The sequence below is a fragment of the Erithacus rubecula genome, assembly GCF_903797595.1.
Source record: "Erithacus rubecula genome assembly, chromosome: 17".
Lineage (NCBI taxonomy): Eukaryota > Metazoa > Chordata > Aves > Passeriformes > Muscicapidae > Erithacus > Erithacus rubecula.
Genome location: NC_136669.1, coordinates 1,793,847 through 1,819,031, shown reverse-complemented (window position 1 = coordinate 1,819,031; position 25,185 = coordinate 1,793,847). Strand labels below are relative to the sequence as shown.

General features: G+C 45.3%; 3 protein-coding genes across 4 annotated transcripts; 1 reads left to right on the top strand and 2 right to left on the bottom strand.

Moving 5' to 3' along the window:
• Positions 1 to 3,134: 3,134 nt before the first annotated feature.
• ANKS4B (ankyrin repeat and sterile alpha motif domain containing 4B) lies at positions 3,135 to 7,933 on the bottom strand. The gene is made up of 2 exons (XM_079320906.1): positions 7,711 to 7,933; positions 3,135 to 4,563 (listed from the first exon to the last, which is right to left on the bottom strand). The coding sequence occupies exons 1-2, from the start codon at positions 7,872 to 7,874 to the stop codon at positions 3,489 to 3,491; spliced, it is 1,239 nt and encodes a 412-aa protein (XP_079177032.1). The 5' UTR covers positions 7,875 to 7,933; the 3' UTR covers positions 3,135 to 3,488.
• Positions 7,934 to 10,978: 3,045 nt separating this feature from the next.
• ZP2 (zona pellucida glycoprotein 2) lies at positions 10,979 to 17,055 on the top strand. The gene is made up of 18 exons (XM_079320903.1): positions 10,979 to 11,238; positions 11,316 to 11,389; positions 11,530 to 11,613; positions 11,688 to 11,782; positions 12,551 to 12,709; positions 13,034 to 13,078; positions 13,340 to 13,504; positions 13,880 to 13,976; positions 14,068 to 14,249; positions 14,637 to 14,766; positions 14,910 to 15,091; positions 15,175 to 15,266; positions 15,350 to 15,474; positions 15,701 to 15,890; positions 16,098 to 16,233; positions 16,308 to 16,404; positions 16,491 to 16,577; positions 16,667 to 17,055. The coding sequence occupies exons 1-18, from the start codon at positions 11,114 to 11,116 to the stop codon at positions 16,807 to 16,809; spliced, it is 2,208 nt and encodes a 735-aa protein (XP_079177029.1). The 5' UTR covers positions 10,979 to 11,113; the 3' UTR covers positions 16,810 to 17,055.
• Positions 17,056 to 20,283: 3,228 nt separating this feature from the next.
• Positions 20,284 to 24,859, bottom strand: LDAF1 (lipid droplet assembly factor 1). Of its 2 annotated transcripts, none has more exons than XM_079321155.1 (5): positions 24,591 to 24,859; positions 23,231 to 23,365; positions 22,184 to 22,352; positions 21,659 to 21,797; positions 20,284 to 21,134 (listed from the first exon to the last, which is right to left on the bottom strand). In XM_079321155.1, exons 2-5 carry the CDS (start codon positions 23,300 to 23,302, stop codon positions 21,044 to 21,046), a joined length of 471 nt encoding a protein of 156 aa, XP_079177281.1. In that variant the 5' UTR covers positions 23,303 to 23,365; positions 24,591 to 24,859; the 3' UTR covers positions 20,284 to 21,043. The 2 variants fall into 2 exon arrangements, with proteins under 2 accessions (XP_079177281.1, XP_079177282.1); XM_079321156.1 differs by lacking the exon at positions 24,591 to 24,859 and adding an exon at positions 24,310 to 24,372.
• Positions 24,860 to 25,185: the final 326 nt, after the last annotated feature.

Below are 25,185 nucleotides of genomic sequence, written 5' to 3'. Positions count from 1 at the left end.
ATATTAGCTGGGGCAGGAATTTTCATGATCCTTTCCTGGCAGAGGAAGCCAGTCACATAAGGAAAAGTTCCAGCTTTGTGTTGTTATGCAACTGCCTTGCAAAAAGAGTGAGCATCTGCTGAAAAACAGCTATTGCCCTGGAAACAAATTCCTGTCTCAGACTCACAAGTTGTGTCTTGTGAAATTTTATTTCCATTTGCATATTATTTCATGCACATTATTAAGTGTTTCTTCATGCTGTGGAAGAGTTGGATGACATTTTTAACATGCTGGTAGAATAGAGCAGGTCAGGAGCAGCTGGCAATGAAGCCCTGGAGAGTGCATAGGTAAGTGTAGAAGGGGTTAGTGAGTACAGTGCAGGTGTGATGTAAATAATATTCTCAGTTATAAGCCTGGTGTAAGCTAGTTGGAAAATGTACTAGAGGTATCAGACCACTCATAGGGTTGAAGGATGTTTCATGTGGATCTAAACTGGACTCCCCTGATTCTGTTTATCAGAAAGAAGATCAGAAATTTTTCTATGAGCTTTTGCATTTTAACTGTAGCAAAATTACTCTTCTATTTTCACATGTCTTGTTTCTTCTTTGTCATTTCTGAAATGTTCAGAAATTTATGTGTTGACTAAATTTGTTACTTCAGCCATGCAGAACTGCACTAACCTGAGGAAAACATGAAAGCAAATGATTCTCTCATTATTAAAGAACTCCATGGAAACTTGCAATTAATAATTATGACAGTATTATCCCAGTTCTGTGCCAGTGATATACCAGATTTGTAATTGAAAGTGAGATACAGTGTTTGGAAAGAAGACAAGTCCAGTTTATTTTCACATGTCCTCCCCTACAGAATATGCACTTTAAAAAATAAATGGAGCCAGTCCAAAAGACCTGGTTCTGAAAACCCACATTTTTCTCATCTTCATTGGCAGTGGGACATTTGGGAGCCTGGCTCCAGTGTTGTACCTCTGATGTCATGAAGAGGATTTGGTTGTTTTGATGGGAATTGCTTGGATGCCAGCTTTAGATTTTCTGGGGGGAAATAATAGCATCAATTTCTGTTTCCTTCCCTTACAGATTAGTGGATCATGCATTTAATGTAACTTGCATTTATATTAAAATTAAATAGATACTACTGTTTTCCTTGACTTTTATTTTGTTGTCCACTTCTTTTCTGGTTTGTGGTTGATATATTTGAAGACAAGAAGGTGTTCAAGTTGTTGCAGTGACTGCTCTCAGTAAATGTGATCCCTGAATGTAAATGGAAGAAATAAGGGGTGCTCTGTTCCTCTTAGATACTCAGTTTTGCAGTTGTCTCATGCTGCACATTTTTAGATTATCTGTCCAGTGCAGAGTATGAAATCCTTAAGGAAGGAGCTTGGCAGAGCTGTGCTCCTGTGAGATTCCTGGTTTTATGCTGTGGGTTTGGGTTCTGCCCAGGATTGCACATGTGAACTGAACTGAGCTATACAAATGTTCCTAAGGAGTCACAGTGAGGATTCCAGTGCTTCCAAACTCCAAAGGAAACAAAGGGATTGGTGAGGAAAAAAAAAAAAAAAAGAAAACAACAAAGCACATGAGTGGAAAAAAACTTAAATACGTTTCTTTCTTTCTCTTAATTTTTCTCCCAAATTTTTTTCACAGGGCTGCTTTATACTATCCCATAAGAAAAGGGTTAGCACTATTGTACTTAATTTTTTTCCCCTAAAGAATAAAAATGAAAAATTTATTCAGTTTCCTAAAAGTTAGAGTCATATGGGGTGCTCTAGGGCTTTTTAGTCTCTTGATGCATTTTCTGTAGGACAAGGGACTCCTTCTGGTGCTGTTCCTTTCAGCTTCCCAATCACTGCAAACACTTGAGGAGGTTTCTGAGCACTGAGGATGCTGTGACAAATGAGTGATGTGCAGGGAACAGGTCTCAGAGGCAGATTTTCAGTGCAATTTGGTTCCTGATTTCCCCCTGCAGTGCCTTCTCCTCCACCTACATTTCCCTCATACATTAATTGGTTCCTTCTTGCTTTGTTAAATGTTTGGGAGTTTCTTAGGCAAGATGAAAACAGGCAGGCAGTGGGGGAAGGTGTCTGGGTCACTGTGCTGAGCACAGCAATTGTGGAAGGTTGCACAGAACAGGACTTTGATTGCTTAATATAAGAACATATCAACCTGCTGTGTACAGGAATACAGGCAGGGAAGAATGCAGGGTAAAGTCCACCCAAGAAAAGACATTATAATACACAAATCACAGTCTCAAGATGAAGTGGAAAGAAGAAATATGAAAAAAACTATATTATTAACCAGGATTAGCCTGCACAAATGCAGCACACCCCTAAGGAAAAAACCATAGCTGGCTAATGGAAAGCCATAAAAAGAGCTTTAAAGATAAATGTTCTGTTAATAAATGTGGATCTAAAATCTGTGATTTTAGCTAGAGCATGGCTGCTATAAGATTCACAAAACTTAACAGGAGTGATTAATTTATATTTGATAATGCTGGTTTCCCAAGGGAACAGGAGAGCCCTGCTGCCAATGCCTCCAGATAAACTGAAGAGCAGCAGCTTCCACAGCAGCACAGCTCATTTTCTTTTTTTATTTTTGTGAGCTGTGTGTGTGATGCACAGCTCCCAGGCTAACAACCCACAGAAAATGGTGTGTGAGATGAGTCCTCATTTCTGGGACCTTGCATGGAAAATGCAGCCTATAGGATCCAAGCTGGGGCTATACCAAAATAGATCCAAAATTTTGAAATTTAAACCTCAGCTTCTTGTAGTTGAAAGTATTGCAGGTTTGATGACATTTAGGACATGATGGGTGCTGGCAGTTGGATCCTGCCTAATGAGACAAGAAAGGAACAGCCAAATCACACTGAACATTTCTTGAGAAGACACTTCATGTATTTTTAAATTATTATCAATACAGAAGTAAAAACTTTAGTGACAAAAATATGAAATTTGCTGTAAATTATTATTATTTACATTAATTCAGAGGTGATTAGAGTCAGTAAACCAGAGCTAAAATAACGATTCTGATTCCTTTTCTAACATACCATCAGTACCAGGAATAGAGGTTTTACTGATCTTCCAGAAACAAATGGAGAAAACCCAAAGCTCTCAAGTTCTGAGAATGTTCTTTTCATTGTGGTTTTGGAGAAGAAAGGAAGGCCTTTATTGAGGAATGCAGTGAGCCTGGCCTTCACTGTTATTTGAAATTATCTGGACCAAAAGAAATCCAATCCACATAAACAGTTCAGGGAAAAAAAGCTTTTGGGTTTTTACCTTCACAGTCTTGCTTTTTGGCAGAATATACTTTACTTAATATCTTGTTCAACAACCACCTACCCAGAGGAAAAAAACTGTTATCCCTGCTGTAATTCCTAAAGCAATTGGTAACCTCTCTCCCTTTTGCTTTAGCAGACTTCTGAGAAGAGTTGCCCACTCTTTGGAGAGAGGGAAAGGTAATTAATCATGTGTAGGTTACCACAACAGGCATGATAATTTATAAGCAAGTATCTACAGTTTTTCCAGGGTTCTCGAGTGCCTGTTTTCTTTTATTCACAGCATTCAGGACTTTCTTTCTTGGCCCAAGCTCCATCTGAATGCTCTGCAGATCTTCATCAGAACACAGCATCAGGGCATCTAAATCAATTTTTTCCCTCATGAAGACTGGAAGAAATTCATCCAGCATCTGTGATGCCAGAAATACCTCAAGGGGTGTATTCTCTGTTTCCTCATCATCCCAAATGACTTCTTCCTCATTCCAAGGGACATCAGCACTGTTTTCAGCATCATCCTCCTTGCCATTCTCAGCATTTTCATACTGAAAGAGCTCACTGGCCATTGTAACTCTTATGCCTTCTTTCTCAGAAGACACAGCTTCAGGATTTACCTCTGCAGCCAAATTCCTTCCAAACACAATCTTGCCAAGACCTGGCCTCTGAAAAATGGAGAGCTGACTGTCATTACCAGCGAGGTTTTTCTCTTCAGGGTCATTCAGTAATTCATCCTCCTCTTTCTCATCAAACAAATGCATCACACTTTTCCTCCCCATATCATCCTCTTGGGCACCTCTCTGTGTTTCCTGCCTTCTTGTGCTGTCTGCTGTCTTTTTTGTCTTGAGTTTCATGGTATCTTTCAGGGTTTTGGTTAAAGTACTTGTGGCATTTGAAGAAAACAGACCAGGCAGCTTTACCCTGGAGTGAGTTCCTCTGGAAGAATTCACCGTGCCAACCTTCCCTTTGATGTAATTCCTGTTCATTTCATGCTGGTGTTTCTCCTGGCGCTTCTCACATTCCCTGATTTGTCTCTCCACGTTCCTCTGGGCCTGTGCCTTTTGCTTGGAGACCTTCCTGGGGTTCAGCAGGTTCTGCTCAGTGGCAGCTCTGTCCAGGATCTGCACACATTCCCTGCGGTCCCTGCTGGCTGCTGCCTCCAGGGGAGTGCACAGGTCATTGTCCAGAGCAAAGATGTTGGCCCCAAAGCTGATCAGAAAGGAGACACAGTGGATGTGGCCATTGCAGGCAGCGTGGTGCAGGGGTGTGTTCCCCCAGATGTCACATTTGTCAGGATCCCCCCTGGCAGGGAGAAGAGCACACAGTGAGCTGGGCTGCCCACCGAGCCCTGCAGTGGCACTGGGCACACTCAGTGTGTTATTACCCTGCTCTGCTCTGAAAAGGGACAGCTCAGCCTGGCTCCAGCCAGCAGAACAGGGCTGCACCTCTCACACACACCCTGAGTGTGGCTCTGTGTGTGGCATGAGCTCTAATCCCTGTCATTTACACAGCTCACAGGGCTGACTGGGACTGCATCTCCCCATTGATGCAGCCCATTTCCTGTGTCATCCCAGGGTTTGGCAGCTGGAAGTTGCCCCAGGCTTTGACTCAGTCCTATTAGAATTACTGGCAAAACTGTTTCAAGAACATTTGCATGGAATATTTTCCATGATTTGCTCCTTCTGCATGTCAAATACAGGCAATATTAGCTGGTTTCCTCACAGTGATACACATTTAATGAGCTCCTGCAGTAACTTTTTAGGTAGGTAATAAGTAAATGATCCAGGGTAAAGCCCTGATTACCCATTTGTCTTCATTGCTATTAGTTTAAGCCCAGATAGATTCCATTGTTTTTCAACTCTTTTGTTCTCTGTGAGCTGCTTTAGCTCATGGTGGTTTGAAAAGCAGAAGTTAATTTGGAAATAAAATGCCACATTTTTTCAATTGAATTTAAAGCCAGTAAAAAGTATTGCTTGGTTTTTAACTCTTGTGCTGACTTCACACTGAACTGCTTGAAAATTTGGATGCACATTTAGCAAGGTCAACCTTAGCAACGTGCAGAAAAGAATTTGTGTCCTCTTGTGACCAACCAACAAGGTGGCCACAGAAGACCAAATTCTTTATTGACTTCAGAGCCTGAAACCAAATTTATGGGGAGAATTTCCACTCCTGGGAGTTCAAGCATTTCAATGGCACAGTGGTGCCACAGCAGCTGTTCTGTGAAAGACATGGCACATCACAAAATGTCCTTCAGGTTGATCTCTGGCTCTGAAGAAAAGCACTTGTAGGTTTGTTGAGGGTCAGATCTGAACCCACCCCCAGGCAGGAGCAGCTCAGGGGTCTGGCAGAGCCAACCCTGGCAGCTCAGCTGTGCTCCAAGGAGGCAGCTGAGCATCAAAGTTTCTCACTCAGACATTTGGGAACCATGTGCACATTTTTCTGTTTGCTGGCTGAGCCCTGGGGAGCTGCCTGGCTGTGGCTGAGCCTGCTGGGCTCCTCAATTCCCACATTTCTGAGCTGCAGTGCCCTGAGCCTGGGGAGATCCAGCTCCTCCATCTCCCCCAGCTCCTCCATCTCCCCCAGCTCCTCCATCTCCCCCTGCTCCTCCATCTCCCCCTGCTCCTCCATCTCCCCCAGTTCCTCCATCTCCCCCAGTTCCTCCATCTCCCTCAGCTCCTCCATCTCCCCCTGCTCCTCCATCTCCCCCAGTTCCTCCATCTCCCTCAGCTCCTCCATCTCCCCCAGTTCCTCCATCTCCCCCTGCTCCTCCATCTCCCCCAGCTCCTCCATCTCCCCCAATTCCTCCATCTCCCCCAGCTCCTCCATCTCCCCCAGTTCCTCCATCTCCCTCAGCTCCTCCATCTCCCCCAGTTCCTCCATCTCCCCCTGCTCCTCCATCTCCCCCAGCTCCTCCATCTCCCCCTGCTCCTCCATCTCCCCCAGTTCTAAAATCTGCAACCACTCTAAAGAAAATTGCCCTGTGCCTCAGAGCCTCTGTCAGGAAACCTCTTCAAGGAAAGGATGAATTTGTTAAAAATAATTACAATACTTTCTCACAAGAAAACATTAACTGACTGAAGAACAGCTTAACCATCTTCTAAAATTCAGCTTCTCCCCAAAAAAACAGTGAGAATGAAGCCATACCTCTGACAGGCACCTCTTGCTGATTGTGTCAAGAATCTTAGATTAAAATAGAGGTAAACATGAAGATTTTGAGGTGATACTGTTCCAAAGCTGTCCTCTACTAAGAAAATGACTTAGAAATACATGAAATAACAAATACACAGAAATTTTGATCTTTGTGTCATCTTCTGTGATTTCTGTCAGCTTATGATCTAGAAGAAAATTATTTTGCTATTTGTTCCTTATCTAGCTGTTCTGGCTTGCAGGTGTTCAGGGACAAACCTTGTAGACAGGTATTTCCTGGGAGCTGCCTTAATTGCACAAGCTGAAAACCTGTCAATCTATTTTTGCTTCTCCTGAGGACACAGCAACAACCACACAGTCCAAAGGTCTTTTTCATTGTGATACCACAGCCACACCTGAGCCAAATGAGCTATAAAGCAAATCTATGAAAAAAACCCCACATTTTTTCAACTCCTTTTTTTAATAAAACTCAGATACATCCAAATAGTTATTCAGCTGTTCCCTGCAATCTGTCCACTGTTCTGCAAAAGAACATTTTATTAAGTGTATCTTGACACAAGAACAGATTTTCTTTTATTAAATGTTATTACAGAATCACAGATTAAAAGGCTGTGAGCAAGAGAGTGCTGATGGTGGAGAGGTAATTACCCTTTCAATAAGACATTTTAACCATGTAAGACATTTAAATGATACAGACATTTTATTACAAGAAAATAAACCTGTAGAAAGCCTTCCTTTCATTTTTTTTCCTTTTTCCCTTTTCTTTTTATGGTTTACAAGGGTCCAATCACAGCTTCTGAAACAGTATTTCAGTTTTTTCATGATGCTAGTTGTTAAAAAAAGCAGAGAAATAACCATTTTAGACATTACTAGCTCAAAGCTCTCTGTTGTGACTCACCTCTGGACAGCATTAAATCTTCACAAGTGCCTACTAACTGCACTTTGGAAGAAAATGGGAGATTTCTTTTGCTGAAACTGTTTCAAATTAGGGATTTCTCTCTAAATCCTGTCTCAAGATATCCTCAGAGGTTGTTGGCAATTTCTCCAGTGAGGAAAGGGAAGGTCCTGCTCTCTGCAGGCTCCACTCACAGAGTGGTCCTGAGGATGCTGATGTGTTTTCACTGAGAAAATCATGAAGACACCTTCCTGCAGGCTCTGGACCTAAACCACTGCCACTAAAGAAACAATTCTTGGCAATGCTTGAGGAAATCACTGTGATTTTCAGCCTTTTGGGCCTGAGGTCATGGGGGCATTACAAGCAGTGCTGTGGCTGTGGTTTTGAGTCCCAGGCTCTGGACTTACCCCCTCCTGCAGATGACTTCCAGAGCTTCCAGGTACCCGTGGTAGGCTGCCAGAAGGGTGGGGGTCATCCCATCTTCATCACAAGAGTTGAGGTCTTTCCTGGTGGCTTCCTTCAGCAGGTCCACATTGCCATCAGCAGCTGCTTTGTGATACCTGCTGGACATTTTCAGCAGTTTGTGGTTTCCTGGAGCAGCTCTGGGTGATGCCAGTCACTGCTCCATTGCAGCTCATTAATGATTACAAGCTGAGCTCCCTGTGAGGAGGGGAATGGGGAGGCAAAGTTCATCCTTGCAGGCTCTTTGGCTGGAGATAACCAGGCTGTGGTTGGTGAATCTTGCATTTCCTGGGAGGTGGCTCTGCCATGTGCTCTTGGGTTCATAATTGACTGCTCAGAGAGGGGATCCACTCATCTTCTCTGTCTTTGCCTGAATGTTCTGTGAGAATTGCAAAAGGACTTTGAACTACAAAAAGAACTTCAGAAAAGTGTTCAAAATGCTGTGAGTGTCAGTGTGACCAGGTTTCATCCCTGAGTTTGATGGGAGGAAATGGATGAGCAACTACCTGTACTGGTGAAGCCCTTTGTAACCCATCTTTTACTGGGATGCTGTGTTTGAAAACAAGTCCCTCCCCTGCCAAACCAGGCACTTCCATGGAACTGTTTGGTGTACAAAGTCTGGAAATGATGGACAGGATGATGTTTGGATAAAAACCCCAACAAGTTCTGCAAGTCACAGCTGGGAAAACCACAGCTGTGTAAATTACATTTCATCAGATCTTCAGGAAATTGGCAAATATAAAACGTACCTGACAGGTATTTTAACCTCCATTTAGATGCCAAAAAAAAAAAAAAAAAAAAGTGCAGGAATTCCAGAAAAGGAAACATGATGGGCCTGCACCTACTGCCCCACCTGGGCACTGTGGTCCTTCCCTGGGAATAGATGGGCTCATTCCCCATTACAAATAATGACTTCTTGATCCAGAAATAGCTTCCCCTGATTTCAGTGGCATTAATGGCTACCTCTACAAGCAGAAACTTATAGAATGAACCTAATTCTTACTTTAAGTTTGAAAGAGTTGCCAAGAGCAAGCCACATAAAAAGAGAGTTTTCAAGCAGTAGCTCAAAAGTTGGGAGGAGGCTCCTGCTGCAGTTCAGGGCTCTTCTGGCCACATTCACAAGAGCTGCCACAGAAACATTTCTTTTTGCCAAGCTGTTTTCTGTGACTCACTGAATTAACCTGGATCTCAGAGGCTCTGCCCTCAGCAATTAGCAGTGGGGTTTTGTTGCTTGTCGTGCCCCCATTAGAGAATCACAAACCAGCTCCTTGCTCAGCCTTGGTGCAATCCCCAAATGGAATTCTGCCACCTCATTTGCATCCCATAATTCTGCCCCTGTGACACACCAGAGACCTCTCAAAATGGGCTTTCTCTCTTCATTATTTTCCCAGGCAGGGCTTGAAGAGCTCTTCAGGAATGAACTTGTACCAACCTTTTTCTTCCCATGAGGACAAGGAGAGTCGGGCAGATCCTGTGACAGGTTTGAAGCTGTGGATAAACAGAGCAAAGCAAAGCCCAGGCTGGCTGTCCCCTGTGCCACCCCAGGCACAGCTGGCCCTGATGCTGTCCTGCCATCCCCAGGCCAACCTGCAGCCCCACTTTAGAAAACAGTTCTGCTCTCAGCCCTTTCTCAGGTTTCCCTGCACTGCATTAATACTTTTCTATTAAAAATGCAGCCATTTATTTTATTTTCTATTCAAACAGGCACAGCACAGAGTTAAATTTACAACTAGCAGTTGCAGAACAAAGATAGGTAACACACACATATATATATATATATAATTAGCTGTTTCTTAATTCCATTGAATTTTATTTCTTTTACTAGGCCTCTTTTCAGGGGTAAAACGATCACCATTCACATGTTGCATATACCACCAGTGCCTGGTAGGAGAAACACCCCTGAAAAATGATTTAGTGGCAGAAGAGTCCTTTTAATTTTCAAGATCCTTGGTTTTTATACAGAAGTACCTTCATTTGCTTTTCTCTTAATTAATCCAACACAAAAAGTGTTGATCTCAGAGTGATTTTTATCATTAACATCTGAAAATGTTGATTTTAAACTTACCCTGTATAATGTTAAGTGGGAAATTATTGTTCCAAGTTTTAATTAGAGATAAAGAAAGACCCACATCAGTTGGGGAGAAGCTTCAGGATTTTACAAGCTTTGTTATTATTTGTGTCATAAAAGTGGGCATTACAAAAAAGAAAGAAAAAAGAAAAGACCAAACAAAATCTTCATCTGTTTCTAAACTCCTGGTACTTGTTCATCTTTGTCCTATTCAAAAACCTCAACTTGAAATGCAATAAATGATTCAACATCAAATGAGCTGAATTTCTCAGCCTGAATGGAGATTATTCTTTTGAGACTTAAGCTCAAAATTGTGAACTTTTTAAACTCCCTGGATAGTTAGAATGAAGCTTTTCTTTTTTGTGTGTTTGAAAAGAACTTCAGAACCATTCCACTTCCAATTGAAATGTCTTACCAGGCTCAAGAGAAACTCTGTTGTGATGCTCCATGGTGTTGTAAACTAATGAATTATTTAACCAGCAGCTTTGATTTTTTATTGGATTTCACTGTGGATATGGGTATTACTCAATTAATTTAAGAACTGTCTCAAATAAAATATTGCCAGTTAAACAAACTATTTAGATTGAAAAGCTGCAGCATCACCAGTTGGTGGTTGTAGATAACCTGGAGCATGAACCTGCACAGTGATGTGGTTGTGCAGGTTTTACATGAAATATTATCCAGCACAACATTTCCTCACTGCAACTTTTTATAAGCACCAAATGTGGAATGGTAAAGGCCATGCAAGGGGAGGCAAGGAAGTCTCTGCTTGCCTAATGAGATCTTTGGAGCTAATGGGTTTGGAGAAGAATGAAATTAGTCACACTGGGTAATTGTGGCTACACAATTCAGGGATGATGACAACATTTAAAACAACAATAAGACCTTATTTTTTCACTTCTTAGGGAGGCAGAACTTCTGTGCCCCAGGACACATTGCTGCTGGATGTGCCCTTGGGCAGCCAGTTCCCCCAGCCAGGCTCAGCCTGACCCACAGCAGGCTCAGTTGAGCCAAGCCTTGTTGAGCTCATTGGTGTCTCCAAATGCTGTCTTGCTGGCACAGAAAATTCCATTTAAAAAAATAACTGCCAAAACATGCATTTTTCTATTAAATATCTAGCATGGGAATAAAAGGAACACATTATCAGAGCAAGAAAAGGATGCATTCAAAACAGGTGGCAACAAGCTCTGTTAAAGATCAGGTATTACCTTAAGGTCACCTGTGAGCTGCCCCACTCAGGGAGCAGCAGCTGCAAACACTCAGCTCCCTGGGCAGCAGAGATGTGGCACCTGTGTGAGCCAGACCCAGGGCTAATAAAACCCTCCCTGGGCAGCCAAAGACCAAGCTTGTGGTACCCTGAGGAGATGGGGAGTGGGCAGCAGTGCTGGAGCACCTCCAGGATGTGGTGAGTGTGGTTTGGGATACAGGAGGAGGTGGGTCCTTCCTTTGCTGCTCTCTCATTTGATTCTCTTTTCTTTGCAGGTTGCTGCACCTGTTTGGATTTTTGCTGTGCTTAGCCCCTTGTGCTGCTGGCCTGGGGGACCAGGATTTCTTGGGTATTGTGTCCTCTCTGGGTTTTGGGTTTGCTTGGAGCTGCTTCCCCCTGCCTGGGCATGGAAGGGGGGCTGGAGGGGGCTGGCAGGGTCTGTGCCCCCAGGAGGGTTTGCTGGGGCTCATGGTGCTCTTCCCTCTGCAGAGAATGTGACCTGTCATAGGGATGGGATGGAAGTTGAGTTTTCCAGAGAGCTCAGCAACTATTCCTGGCATGTGCATGTTGTTGGTATGTACTGCTGCTGCCCTGGCCCTGCCTGCTGCTCCTGCCTGCTGCAGGGCTGATCTTCCATCTCCTCCTAGGTGTGAGTGGTGAGGAGGTTGTGTCCTGTGACCACACTGTGGATTATGAGAGGCTGATACTCAATGTCCTGTTTGCCAACTGCTCCAGCCTGCAGGTAAAGGGCTCTTCATCCTGGGAAGCTGCTGTAGTGGAGTTAGGAGATCTTTAATTTTTTTCCCTGGACAGGATTGAGTTTAATATGGTTTCTATTTCTCTTTCCTCAAGACCTAGGATACTTACATTTCTGACAACCTAAAACTCTTGTAGAAGAACACTTCATGCCAAAAGTTGAAAAAGAAAGCTAAACCCAAAGCTACTGAAATTCTTATTTTTTCAGCTATGTAATAAATCCCTCAGAGCCTGCTTATAAATATTGTGTTTTCCTGGAGAAAACTAGAACTCCTTGACAGGTTTTTCTTGTAGGGAGATGGACCAGATTCAGGAGTTTTAGGGCAAAAATCTATTTAAATGTGTATTGACAGACAATTAACACCATCTGCTGATCATAGCTGTGGAGGTAGAGCACTAAGTGGGAGGCCAAAGCCAGATGCTTTACTGTTATTTGAAATACCCCAAGACTTTGTTCTGCTGTTTATTAGCTTAGGTTTTTTTGATTCTGGCACTAAAACCTGCTAGTCCTTGAAGCGTTCTTCATTTCTGCAGTTACCTTTATTTTCTGCTCTTCAACCTCACCCTGGTGACCCCTGCTTTTCTAAAGAGCTCACCCTTTTCCTTTGGGCTTTTAAAACAAAAAGTCATCTTGTTTTTGCACTGGTACAAGCACCTAAACCAGCTCTGGAGTTAGGGTTCAGCCCCAGTGGCTTGTAGCTGCTCTCAGGCTGTTGTGAGTCCTGCTGCCTCTCTAATTAATGTCTCTTTGCAGCGTGGTCAGCACCAGCTCTGGTTGAAGCTGATGGTGAATGATACAGTGGGAGAGGAGACCAACATCACCTACAGCACTCACTGTGACAGCATTCATGCAGATGAAGTCACTACTCCTGTGTTTGCTGGTGCAACAAACTGCACAAAAGACTTTATGGCAGTAAGTAGAGGAGTGGGAGTGCTGCAGATGCTGCTCTGAGGCAGGGTGGCTGTCTCCTGGAACTGTCTGGGATCTGCAGAAAGCTGGGGGAAGCTCCAATGAGCTGAAAGGAGGTCTCTTGGCTGCATGTTCATTTTGGCTTGGCTGCTGCTCTCTGGAGAGCTGGTTTGCAAATGGTCCTTAATGATGCACCCAGTCTGGCTCCAGCCCTGTTGCAGGGGAAGCTGATGTTGGCTGTCTGCTTGGGGAAGCTGTAGTGGGGGTTTTGCTGTGTGGCTCCAGCCCTGCAGGTTCCTGCAGTCTAATTCCCATGCTGTGTTTCAGGTTACCTTCCCAGGACTCGTTTCAAGCCTCAGTGATGAGCACATGGTATGTTCCTCCTGCCTTGTGAAGGGAGCTGGGGAGGGAGCAGTGCCTGTAGTTTTGGAGTAAACTGAGCCTGATATCTCTCCAAGTTCAGGCAGGGACCTCTCTGATGAGCTTGTATCTTGTTGGGAAGCTTAATTCTGCCCTGTCAATATAGGGAGCTGGAATGGAAGGCTTGGGAGGTGGCAGCCCTGCAGGGTGACAATCTAATGCCTTGATGTTTCTGTGCCTTCCTTCCCAAAGCTGGGATTTCTTGCTTTGCAGGTTCCAGCAGCTCCAATGTCCTGGAATCTGTCAGTTGATGATGGAACCAGGACACATCAGCTGAGCCTTGGGCAAGCAATGAAGCAAGGCTATAACTTCCTGGTTGATGGCCACAACCTGATCTTTCAGGTGGCCTTTGCTGCCACTGGAGTTGTGTCCTACAAGGTATGTGAATGCAGAATCAGCACTGAGGAGTTACCCAGCCCCTGTCTGGCCAGCACTGGCCTCCTGTAGACCTGGGGGATGCATTTTCAGAGCTGGTGTGTGCAAAGCTTTGCACAGCAGTCACTGAACTGCCTGGCACAAGGAAATGGGGAGTCACAGTGAGTGGGAATCTCCAGAAGCAGAATTGTGGCCACAGCCAGTCCTGGGAACATCTGACTGGCAGTCTCCTGATCAGCAGCTGTTTTTAGGATGGGTGAGGTGGGAAGAAACTGCTGTTGCAAACCTGGACCTGATGCAGTATGTGGCCCTCTGGGGCTGGTCCTATGATGGGTCAGAGCTGAGCACAGTCTAACAGAGCTCCCTCTTCTTTGTCAGCATGATGATGAGGTGCTCTACACTGTGGCACTCAAGCTCATGTATGGCCCACCTGAGCATGGACTGACTGCAGAGTCAAGAATGCTTTGTGCTCCAGGTAATGCATGGAAAAAGCCAGAACCTGACCTGCTTTTGCCCCAGGGGAAATATGTTACACTTATGAAATGTATTTCATTTATTTGCTGCAGGTCCAGCAATTTGTAATGCAACACACATGACTGTTGCCATCCCAGCCTTTCCAGGGATCCTCATGGAAGTGGATGTAGAGAATAAGACCATCCCCATGGATCAGCTTCAGGCAAATGGAATCACTCTGGACACACAGAGAGGGACCAGGCTGTATATCAGCAGGAGAGCCCTGAAGTCCAGGGTGAGTTCTGAGTCACAGGTGTTGGTGTGATCACACCTCCTTGGTGTTTTGAGAGCCAGAGCACAGTAGTTTTGACTTTGATTAAGCATCTGTCAAGTCAGTGATGTGCTGGTGGCTGGCTGAGGGCAGATATGATGAAGATTAATGCAATCTGACTTTCCAATAGATAGGCATCAATAGATAGGTAGCTTGGATTTCTTTTGGCAAAAACAGAGATGAAAATATTCCTCTTGGAGGTGGGGTAGGTATTTGGCATGCCTGGAGCAATGCAAATGAGCTTCCCCCGTGGCCAGTGTGCTCTTTAGGCTTGGCTTATTTGTTAATCAGCTCTAACAGGCACATGTGTTAGAGCTCTTGTGGTCACACTAAGAATAACCTGTCCTGCAGCAACCTGGGGAGAGCTGCTCAGGACTTCAGTACTACATGTCCTCTTTGAAACTGGCCTTTCACTTCCATGGGGAGACTGTGGCAATGGTGATGCACCCTGAGTGTCCCTGTGAGCAGCACACACCAATAGGTAAGTGATTCCTGCAGCTCCTGTGCTGTGATCCCCCAGCACAGCCCATTGCTGCTCTTTGTGTTGGATTAGTTCACCAACAGCTCCTGGCTGACAGAGCTGCCACTGACTCACAGGACAACTCATGTGGGCCTCTGTTACAGCTGCTGTCTGCACCCAGGATGGGTTCATGGATTTTGAAGTCCTTGCTGAAAGCACCACCCCCCTGCTGGATCTGGATACGCTCAGGCTCAGGGATCCCGTGTGCCAGCCAGCCTACAAGTCCCCCCTGAATGACAGGGTTTGGTTCCATGTCCCTCTGAATGGCTGTGGGACCAGGCACTGGGTGAGTGTGTGCCCAGGGCTGCTGGGGGAGCCACCCAGGCTGGCAGTGCCTCACTAATGCTGCTATCTATTATCCACCTGCAGTTTGATGGGGAGCAGATTCATTATGAGAATGAGGTGAGGGCATTGTGGACAGACCTTCCCCTGGGCAGGATCTCAAGGGACAGTGAACTCAGGTGTGTCTGGAAACCTCTTCAGGCCATCCAGCTCTGTATTACTCATACATCAGTATGACTCACCTGCTCCTTCCTTGTTACAGGTTAACAGTTGTGTGCTCCTTCAGCAATGGGGATGCCTCACTCACTATAAAAGTAGACAATCTTTCTCCTCCACCCTCTGCAGTGAATCAAGGCTCCCTCTCCTTAGTTCTTCTAAGCTATCCAGGTAAAGCTGGCTCTGGGCTCAGTGGCTGGGAAGCATCTGGAGCTTGTGGAGGGGAGGGAGGGTGGATGAGTGAACTGTTCTGGTACACAGATTTCTACAGTCCTGGTGTGCTTGCTTCCTGCTCATCCATGCTGCTTGAAGCTGGTGGCCCCAGACAGACCCTGGTGAAGGGCTTGAGACCCTCTTAGCCCCTGGGGTATTTACCAGCTGCCTTTGGCCCCTGCAGAGGACTCCTTCAGGCAGCCATACCGTGAGGAGCAGTATCCCATTGTCAGGTTCCTGCGCCAGCCCATCTTCCTGGAGGTTCAGGTGCTGAACCGCAACGACCCCAACCTGCACCTGGTGCTGGATGACTGCTGGGCAACCCCCTCCCAGGAGCCAACAGCACTGCCCCAGTGGAATATCGTGGTGGATGGGTGAGTGCAGTCCCCAATCCTCCTCTGCTCCCTCTTCAGTAACAGCCACAAGTGTGAGAGGCCTTCCAAGCACTGCCCTGGGATGCTGGAATTTGTAGGAGAAGTTAGCATCTCAGCCTTGAACTTTAATCTGTTGGTTAAAGGAGTCAACAGCAAGAACCCAAACCTTCTCTCCCCTTAGTTCTGACTGTTTTTATTTCTTGGCAGCTGTGAGTATGACCTAGACAACTACAGGACTGTGTTTCACCCTGTGGGACGTGGTGTCAGCTATGCCAACTATCGCCAAAGGCTGGAAGTGAAGACTTTTGCCTTTGTCTCTGGTGACAGAGCCCTTCCTGGCCTGGTAGGTGACATTGGACTTGGAGCAGCTGTTCTTTCAAAATGAAGAGATGTCTTACTCCTGTCATTCTGTGCCAGGTGTACTTCCACTGCAGTGCTCTGATCTGTCACCGCTTTCACCCAGACTCCCCCCTGTGCATACAGAGATGCCCAAGGCCCTCTAGAAGCAAGAGAGGTAATGTCTGAGTGGATTTTAGGTTCTGTTTATCTGAGATGAACCCACCATGCAGTCGGTTCAACTGTGCTGTGTTCCTGTTGCAGGAAGTGGGGTGGCAGCTGTGAACTCTGCGGTGGTGAGCCTGGGGGGCCCTGTCCTCCTGGTGCCCCAGGAGTGGTCTGCAGCCCCAGGTACTGAGCCAGGGTGGGCTGGGGGTGCTGCTGGGGCTTAGTGAAGGGTTTATCCCCTAAAACAAACTGCCTTTCCCTTTGCTTTGCAGGGAACACTGTCCTGAGCAAGGAGGCATGGGCTGGCATTGCAATGGCTGCTATTGCTGTTCTCTCTCTGGCCACAATGCTGCTGTTTTTGGCTTTTCTTAAATGCTTAAAGAGAAGAGCATACATGGTAAACGTGGTGCATTAAGGTGTATTTCCCAAATAAACTTGAATAGTCACTTGATGGATTATGTCTGTCATGTATTCCCTCTCTTCAGCTGGTTATGCAAATTGACACTGCTCATCCTCTGATTGTGTCCTTATTGTAGATTTGTCTTTAACAATGACTATAATATTAATTTCCTGCGTGTCTTTGTTCTGAAACAAACCACTGCTATGTTACATTCCTATTTAACTTTGCAGCCAATTTCCTTTCTTGAATTGCTTATCATTGTTCACAATTGTGATTCCACTCAATTGGGGTTTTTAAAAATCTATGTCACGCCAGTGTCTGACATATGAGTAGCTGCTCTTGTAAACATAAGCTTTGCACTGTATCTGGAAATTCAAACTTGGCTTTATTGAAATTGTTTAGCAACACCCAGCACTGGAGTTAGAACCTACTATTAAAAAAAAAAAGTCCCTTGGTCTGTATGGAAATAAGATCATTACAAAATCTTTGAAGGAGATGCACAGTGAAGCCTCACTTTTCTGCATGCAGCAGTCTACAAGGACACTACAGAAACCAAAGTAGAACAGACTTCCTGCTGCCAGAGCTGATCTTCTGATGGCTGGAAGTTCCTTTGGCCACTTAATGGGGGCCAGACTTATGCAATTTGGGATCTCAGACTGGGGGAGATAAAAAGGTGAGTACAGCTCAAGCTGCCTTGCCTGCAATACTGGCAGCACTGTCTGTAGATGGAATGCTGCCCACCTGAGGTGAGGCAGTTTTTTATGCAGTTCTTATTTTGTATTTTGTACACCTTGCTTTGCATAGTCAAGGAAATGAGGCATAAAATATAGCTGCACCTGTAGAGTGAAAGTGCTTTGTTGCAGTAGGAGAGTAATAGCCTTGGGTTAAACATTGCCTGGCACCTTTGTGTGAGCAGGGAGAGGGATTATCTCCAGTTCAGCTCTGTGATCTGAGTGTGCAGGGTTTCAGATCAAGTCAGTGGCCACCCCATGGCACTTGTCAAATGTGCTGTGTGTGAACAGCACAGGCTGGGGGCTTGTCTGCCACAGCCCCTACTTCACTTAGGCATTATTAATGAGCTGTTATTAATGCAATAGGTTTCAGGCTGCATTTTCTAAGTATTCATGTGTATTTCATGCAAAGAGCATGGAGATCATCATTAACATGATGATTAAATCTTATGCTAGTATTTAATCAAAATTATATTAATAGAAACAATGAATCTCACATTGGAGCCACTTAATTACAAGTCAAAGACTATCAATGGCTTTGTGTTAGGGTTGAAAGGATTACTTAATCTATTGTCCAGCAAAAAACCTGCTATACTTAAGTCTTGTTGACTTAGCACTTGGCTGGAATATGAAGTATTTCTGTAAAAACCAGGTTAAGAAGTCCTTGATGAAAAGGGTTTATGTACTTGGCAGTATGTTGTACTTAACTGTCTGGGCTGTTTAGCTCTTCTGACCTTAAGAAGGCTAATCTTAATATTCCTTCTCTCCATCCTTCTTGTTCTGAAGTGTAGGGAAGAGACCTATGTGTGTCTTCAGGAAGAGGAGTTTAAAATAACTTTAGCATAGGAAGCAGCAAGAGCTTTACTTTTGCTCTTTAACTTCTGTATTTTGTACTATTTTTACTGCCTGAGGAGGTGAGACAAAGAGCTCTTGCACATGGTGACAGCCATCTAGGTCAAAGAGAAGGTTGTTCTTGCCTGATTTCAGCCCTGGCTGATACTGTCTGCCTAGGGAAAGAGCTCAGATGTGGCATGGGAGAGATCTGTCCCTGGTTTCTAGGAGGGTTAACAACAGTTTTCTCAGAGTGGCTCAGTTAATGATCTTTGGGAGTATTGCAGGGGTGGTTTGAATGAAGACTTGTGTAATTAATTTAAATCAAGGAAAAACATAGAATTGTTCCTTATTTTGTACATAATTTACCCTAGAGCCCAGCCACATGCATTCCTCCCTCTACTATGTGTGCTGCTGCCTCTCTGTCCCCTGTTCAAGTATGTTATCTGGAAAATTGAAGCTCATTTTACAAGTATGAAAGATTCCTTTCAGGCAGAGGTCCCTCTCTTCTGACAGGGCAGGGTGAGGTGGGGATGATGGTGCTGCAAGAGAAGGCAGAGGAATTATTTAGGGAACCTTCTGCAGGTGGAGCAGCATTGACTCTGCAGCCTGAGCTCAGGCAGCTGCTTCAGGAACCACACCACAGTTGGCTGCTCCAAATCCCCTCACAAATCCCCTCAGATATGGGGTCCCCCAGGATTTAGGGCCACAGGGGTGGCTGCCTATTAGTTTATCCCTAAAGTAAGGGGCAGTGAAGCAGATCTGTGAGAGCTGAGTAGGCTGAGCTGCCTGGGAATGGTGTTACTGGGGTGGGAGTCTCCTGTTCATTTCTTGTGGGGTTGGTGCTGTTCTGCAGAAAGCTGAGAGAGCAACTGAGAGAGGATTTGGCAGCATCTCCAGCCTGTCTTACTGAGGACTTCTTAGCTCTACTGCAGTCTTTAATAATTCAAAAAAATAAATAACTTCTGCCTTCCTTTTAAGGGATGCCTCACTGTCTTCAGTAAAATACCTACTCTATGCTGACCTAGTTTTTTCTTCAGCATCTTCCAATTGAAAACCTTACTCTGCACAAAAAGCAGCTCTTGCTGAAAGGACACAGTGAGAGGCCTTGACAGGACAGGCTGATAAGCATGCAAAGGTCAGGGCAGCAGGAGTGAAACTCAGTTCCCAGTTTAGCAGCAGGTACCTGAGAATTCACAGTTTTAGCTCCTGCTAAGTGCTGATGACAGAATGAATTATATAATGAAAAATAAATTTAAAATGCAGATGGAAATGGTTCATGCTGGGTCAGACTCTGAGTGGGACTGGATTAACTTAGTTTAGTGTCTGCTGATTTTATTAAGTAATGCCTCTTCCCTTCAGAAGATGAGGTCATGAAGGAAACTGAGGGCAAAGGATCCAACTGTGTACTCATCTATGAGTTGGACTATAAGGATTTGTTTTAACTTCAGGCAGGTGTAAGGACTTTGTTGCTCTGTCTTTGGAGGTGCGTCCTGGAAAGCTCTTGCAGGCAGCCTTGCCTGAGGGCAGGCTGGTTCTGTGGCTTTGTACTCCTTGCTGAATTAATGTGCCATTAAAATAAAGGGCTCCTGGAAATGAAATCTTCTGGGGATTATTTCACTCTACAGCTGAAGTGTGGGGCCAGCCAAGTCTAATGCTGAAACTATTACTGCTACTACTGGGTCCATGTTTTAGTCAAGCAGCAGGTTTGATTATGCAAAACTAAATAGAACTAATTGAGACCTTAGACATCTGCATTTCCTTTACAGGCATGAGAAAGGGAGTAATATGCAGTTTGTGGCTCAGCAATGTTAGCTGCATAAAATACTTTATTCAAGAAGAAAAACTCAGTTCCAACTGTAGCCTTCCTAAAACAAGATGTGAAAAAATTGTTTTTACCGTAGAATAAAACAGACTAATAAGACAGTCTGGTTAAACAAAGAGCACTTTATTAAGCTAATACAGTTAGATACTTTCTTATAGCTTAAAAATATAGCATTTGCAAAAATGAAAAAAGTTTAAATAACATACACAAAGTTACAACTGAGAACCAAACCAGGCACTTTAAACACAAGACCTAAGTGTACCCCTGCTATGAGGAAGCAATGAGAATAAGGAAAATATCCCTTTGGAATAACACAACAGCTGAAGGGAGATAAAAGCTTAGACCATGACATGTAACAAACCCACTTTTCCCTATATAATGAACATAAAGCGTTGGCCTGGTGTACTTGTACTATTTTAACAAAGGTTGTCAAGGCTTACAACTATTTTTCAATATTCAAAATGTGTTTCTACTGTTCTGAACTTTGATACTTCTGTATCAAAATGACCACTGCTATGTACTAAAGAGAGTACATTCAGAACTCCACTATCTGAGAAGTCAAATATCTCCCTCTCCTTTCTGGCCACCTACTTGCCATTGACAGAACAGTACCAACTACTCTTACATCCCTTTACCAAACTTTGTGCACCATTCCATCATGCATATACACTTACTCCAGCACTGCACTAGTGCTGCTTGGTTATTCTTAAGATCCCTTTTACAGTGCCAGTGTAATATGTATATTGATTTTTTTTCTTACTCTCCAGGAATACACAATGGCTGAATGCTAAATGAGTAAACAATTACATAGCAAAGGCTGGAATTGTACAGCTAAGTGCTTATGAAGGGGAGGAAAATCTACTTATTCACTCTTTCCAGTAGTGGCAGAAAGATCCAAGCCAGGCTGCTTCTGTGGTAAACTTCCATTTACATCTTGCTTCCTTATCTGACCCCTGTGTACATGAGAAAAGAAAGGTTTTATTGTCTGTTCCACCCCCAAGATTGTCTTTTAACTTTTTGCTCAAAAAAAGCTGAGCAATGTGAGCAAATCTACAACCCATTTTACTCCCTTACTCTAGAAATGCTGGTAAGCAGAGATAGCTGGAAAAATGGCAAAAGATTGATCTTCTACACAAATTTCTACTTGGCAGTGGGTTTTAATGGCATTTAAAACAATACATTAGAGTGAGACAAAATTGCATTTTACTGCCTGATGTCATGTTATGTTAGCACATTCACATTTAAAGACCATTTGCATTTCCTCTGTCCCAAATAGGAAAAAGGCATGAATGAACACTCTTTGGAATACCTATCCATGACCAGATGTGTATGCTGCATTTAAATCATGAGGGTAGCCCAAGATTCAACAGTTAAACTAAGCAACAATGGGACACTTATTAAAAAAAATAGAATAATGTATGAAATAGCACAGCTGCAGATTTTGAAATCAAGCATGGATAAAAGCATCCACACTCACCTTGATGCATACCAGTAGTTGACCAAAGTTGAAAGTGCAATGTAAGAAACACTCAGCACTCCAGAAACTCCCAGGGAAAGGGCTCCCAGGCCACACAGCACACACAGGAGGGCTATGCCACCTATGGCTATGACAACACCTAAAAAACATCACTTTGTTGTTTAAACAAGTACAAATAAAGGAGCTGATATTCTACCATAACCCCAAATTCAAACAGTTTGGGAAAACCATCTTCCTCACTCATGTGGGAAGCCTCCATCAAGGCTATGCATGCTCAAGATAACTGGTTTAGGCATATCCTGGTGGCTGAGACTAGAAAGGAAAAGAGGATTTCCCCTGTATAGGCTACACTTAATTAGATTACTGTACTTGTATTAAGAGTTTTACTACTGTTGAGACCTGAGGACTACATACACAAATCCTCAACTGCTAGGACTCAGAGTTCCAGAAGAAAAAATTAAAAAGGGAAGAGACAGCATGCCTTAAAAGAGAATAGGTAAGTATATTCATAAATGCATACAGTACCTTCCATGACTATCACACCAATACAGGCCATTACAGCTGTTGTAACAACAAAAACCAGGAAAAATCCAACAGGAATAGCAGACACTGCAATAAACATCAGGAGTGATAAGGCAAGAAAGGGATGGTCATCCAAATATTGGCCAACTCGAGAATTCATGAAGGCAACAACCTGCAGATGAATAAAAAGTGTTTTAAGTTTTTTTAATCTCTTGTCACAGATACCTTTCACATATCACTGCTACTGTAGTGAGCTACAGTTAGGATAGATTTTTTGTCAGTCTGCAGCTGGAATAGAGAGCACCTCTTGCCTCTGTTTCAAAAGCATGGGAACTTGCTGCAAATTTAGATAACTTCAGGGCAAATATAATTCTACCAACAACAGATAAGTTTTTCTTGGACTTCCCAGTTCCATTCTTGCACAGATTATTAAAAAAAAACAACAAACCCACAAAAAAAAGCAACTAATCTGAAAACAACAACAACAAAAAAATCAGTCTAGCTGTTGCTTTCACTGGTGTCTTGGCAACTGTTATTTTGATCTAGAGACCTCAATTAATTTTAAAAATCTGCAACATTTAAAAATGCTCAACCATTCTTTTATCCATGGTTTAGTAATATCTGCAATCTGCTCATTTATTGAATCTAAGTACAGTGCAGGCATGTCTGTATCAGAAAGTTGTTAAGAATTTAATTACTGGTAAAAAAAAATCCTTTTACAGAGGCAGTCACAGGTATGCACTAGAATTTTACTGCAGTGGTTTCCACCCTTAAGGAGATGCATTGTAGTTTCAGTTCTTTTTATAGGAATACAACCATTTCACTAAAATGCCACTCTACTATCTCAAAGGGTTATGCCAGTTAAACACAAAAATGCAGAACAGGTTTCCCTCTCTCTTGACTGAAGATGTGGGAGGACAGGCCTTTCCATAGGCCTCATAGTGTTCACTTAAAAAATAGAGTGTGCATTTAAATAGATCAGACTGTGGTATCCTGATAGTTACAAAAGGAGCAGCTTTATAAATATAAAAAATTAGAGTTCAGACCCACATTTGCGTTGCTGTGGATGGCCTGCATCACAGAGTGCCACTGCTTCTGTAGCTCCTGCATTTCTTTAGACATGTTATTAATCCTCAGCCACGACCCCTTCTGAACAGACAGCTCTCACTCAGCCATCCAACTCCCCTAAAAAAATAAGGTACAATTAGTAACAGACTGATACAGATTCTTTTTGAAAACGAAATGTTTCCTTTGTAGAAAGAGAGAATGCAAGTTTCAGATGAAATGATACACAGGCTAAAACATTAGTTTTACAAAAGCACATCTAACGTAAGGGCTTGTCCCTGCAAGCTCTTCTGAAACTCCCAAAGCCAAGCAGCAAGATACAGGTGACTCTCACCTTCTTCCTGCATAACATTAACCCCGTGTTCACCCATCAGGGTATTCACTTACCAGTAAAAACATCACTTCTAAACACCTGCATGGACAACTCGTTGCTATGGCTGCTGGAAACCGGTAACACACACATAAATCTTATTTCTGAGAGCATCCTTGTGCTCAGCAGCCAGAGCACACCCCACACAGCTTCTAAACTCGGCCCAAAACGCTTCCAGACGCTTTGAACATATTTAATCGCGGCAGTTCCAAGGAAACCTCAGCCCAGCAGTTTCCCTGATGACTCCCAGCTGTTGTTACACGGAGACATTTACAAGGGGCGAGTTAGAGGATGCATTTTCCCGTTCGCAACCGCGGGCAGCCAGGGCGGCAGTGTCCCTGCTGTGTCCCCTGCGCACACGGGGCGGTGACACACGGGGCCACTGTCACACACGGTCACTGTCACACACGGTCACTGTCACACACGGCCGGTGAGCCCTCGCTGCCCGCGGGCCGTTCCCGAGCCCGGGCGTTACCTCGCCCCCGCCCGCGGCCCGCAGCGGCCCCCAGAGCGGCAGCGAGCGCCCCTCACCGGACAGCGGGTCCCCGGCTGTGTCCCCCGGAGGTAAGGGCGGACACGGCCCCGCTCCCGCAGCCGCCGGGCCGCGGCCCTCCCGCCGAGCCGGGCAGTGCCGGAGCTCGGGCTGTTGGAGCGGAACGGCCCCGGGAACGGCCCCGGGAACGGCCCCGCTCACCTGCGGCTGCCGCCAGCCGAGCCGCGGCCCCGCTCGGCCGCTCGCCGCCGGCTGCCGGGCCTGCCGGGCCGGGGGAGCGCCGCCGCCTCCGCCGCTGTCTCCTCCCCGCGGGGGCCGGGCAGGGCTGGCCGGTGGCGGCGCACGGGGCCGTGGGGCCGGGCAGGGCTGGCCGGTGGCGGCGCACGGGGCCGGGGCCGTGGCCCTGCGGCTCCAAACGCGGCCGCGCTTGGCGGCGCTGCCCGATGCCCCCCTCACTGCCCTGCCCTCCACCCCGGCCCTACCTCAGCCGCTCAGTCCACGCACCCTCCTCAGTGTCCTAGAGGTGTGTGTTGTTTAGGACACGCAGCCTGGAGCTTTTCGGGATGGAGGACGGAAAATGAGGGCATGTGGAGGCGTGCAGAGGCTCGCTCGGCACCGCAGCGCTCGGGTGCCAGCAGCGGCTCCGGGGGTGGCTGTAATGCCACCGTGCCCAGGCTGGCGGCAGCGGGGGCAGCTGCCCTGGGCTGGGAGTGTTCCTCACACCTGGAGCGGCTGCAGTGAAACAAACACCTCACACCTGCCCTGGGCTGGGAGTGTTCCTCACACCTGGAGCGGCTGCAGTGGAACAAACACCTCACACCTGCCCTGGGCTGGGAGTGTTCCTCACACCTGGAGCGGCTGCAGTGGAACAAACACCTCACACCTGCCCTGGGCTGGGAGTGTTCCTCACACCTGGAGCGGCTACAGTGGAACAAACACCTCACACCTGCCCTGGGCTGGGAGTGTTCCTCACACCTGGAGCGGCTGCAGTGCAACAAACACCTCGCAGCTGCCCTGGGCTGGGAGTGTTCCTCACACCTGGAGCGGCTGCAGTGCAACAAACACCTCGCAGCTGCC

Coding starts and splice junctions, on each gene's coding strand:
- ANKS4B (XM_079320906.1), bottom strand. CDS start 7,874: ATGTCCAGCAGGTATCACAAAGCAGCTGCTGATGGCAATGTGGACCTG. Junction 4,564..7,710: donor GAAGTCATCTGCAGGAGGGG/GTAAGTCCAGAG, acceptor TCTCCCTGCCAG/GGGGGATCCTGACAAATGTG.
- ZP2 (XM_079320903.1), top strand. CDS start 11,114: ATGTGGCACCTGTGTGAGCCAGACCCAGGGCTAATAAAACCCTCCCTG. Junction 13,977..14,067: donor AAGAATGCTTTGTGCTCCAG/GTAATGCATGGA, acceptor TATTTGCTGCAG/GTCCAGCAATTTGTAATGCA. Junction 16,405..16,490: donor GCCCTCTAGAAGCAAGAGAG/GTAATGTCTGAG, acceptor TTCCTGTTGCAG/GAAGTGGGGTGGCAGCTGTG.
- LDAF1 (XM_079321155.1), bottom strand. CDS start 23,302: ATGTCTAAAGAAATGCAGGAGCTACAGAAGCAGTGGCACTCTGTGATG. Junction 22,353..23,230: donor CCATCCACAGCAACGCAAAT/GTGGGTCTGAAC, acceptor ATTCATCTGCAG/GTTGTTGCCTTCATGAATTC. Junction 21,135..21,658: donor AACTACTGGTATGCATCAAG/GTGAGTGTGGAT, acceptor TCATGTACACAG/GGGTCAGATAAGGAAGCAAG.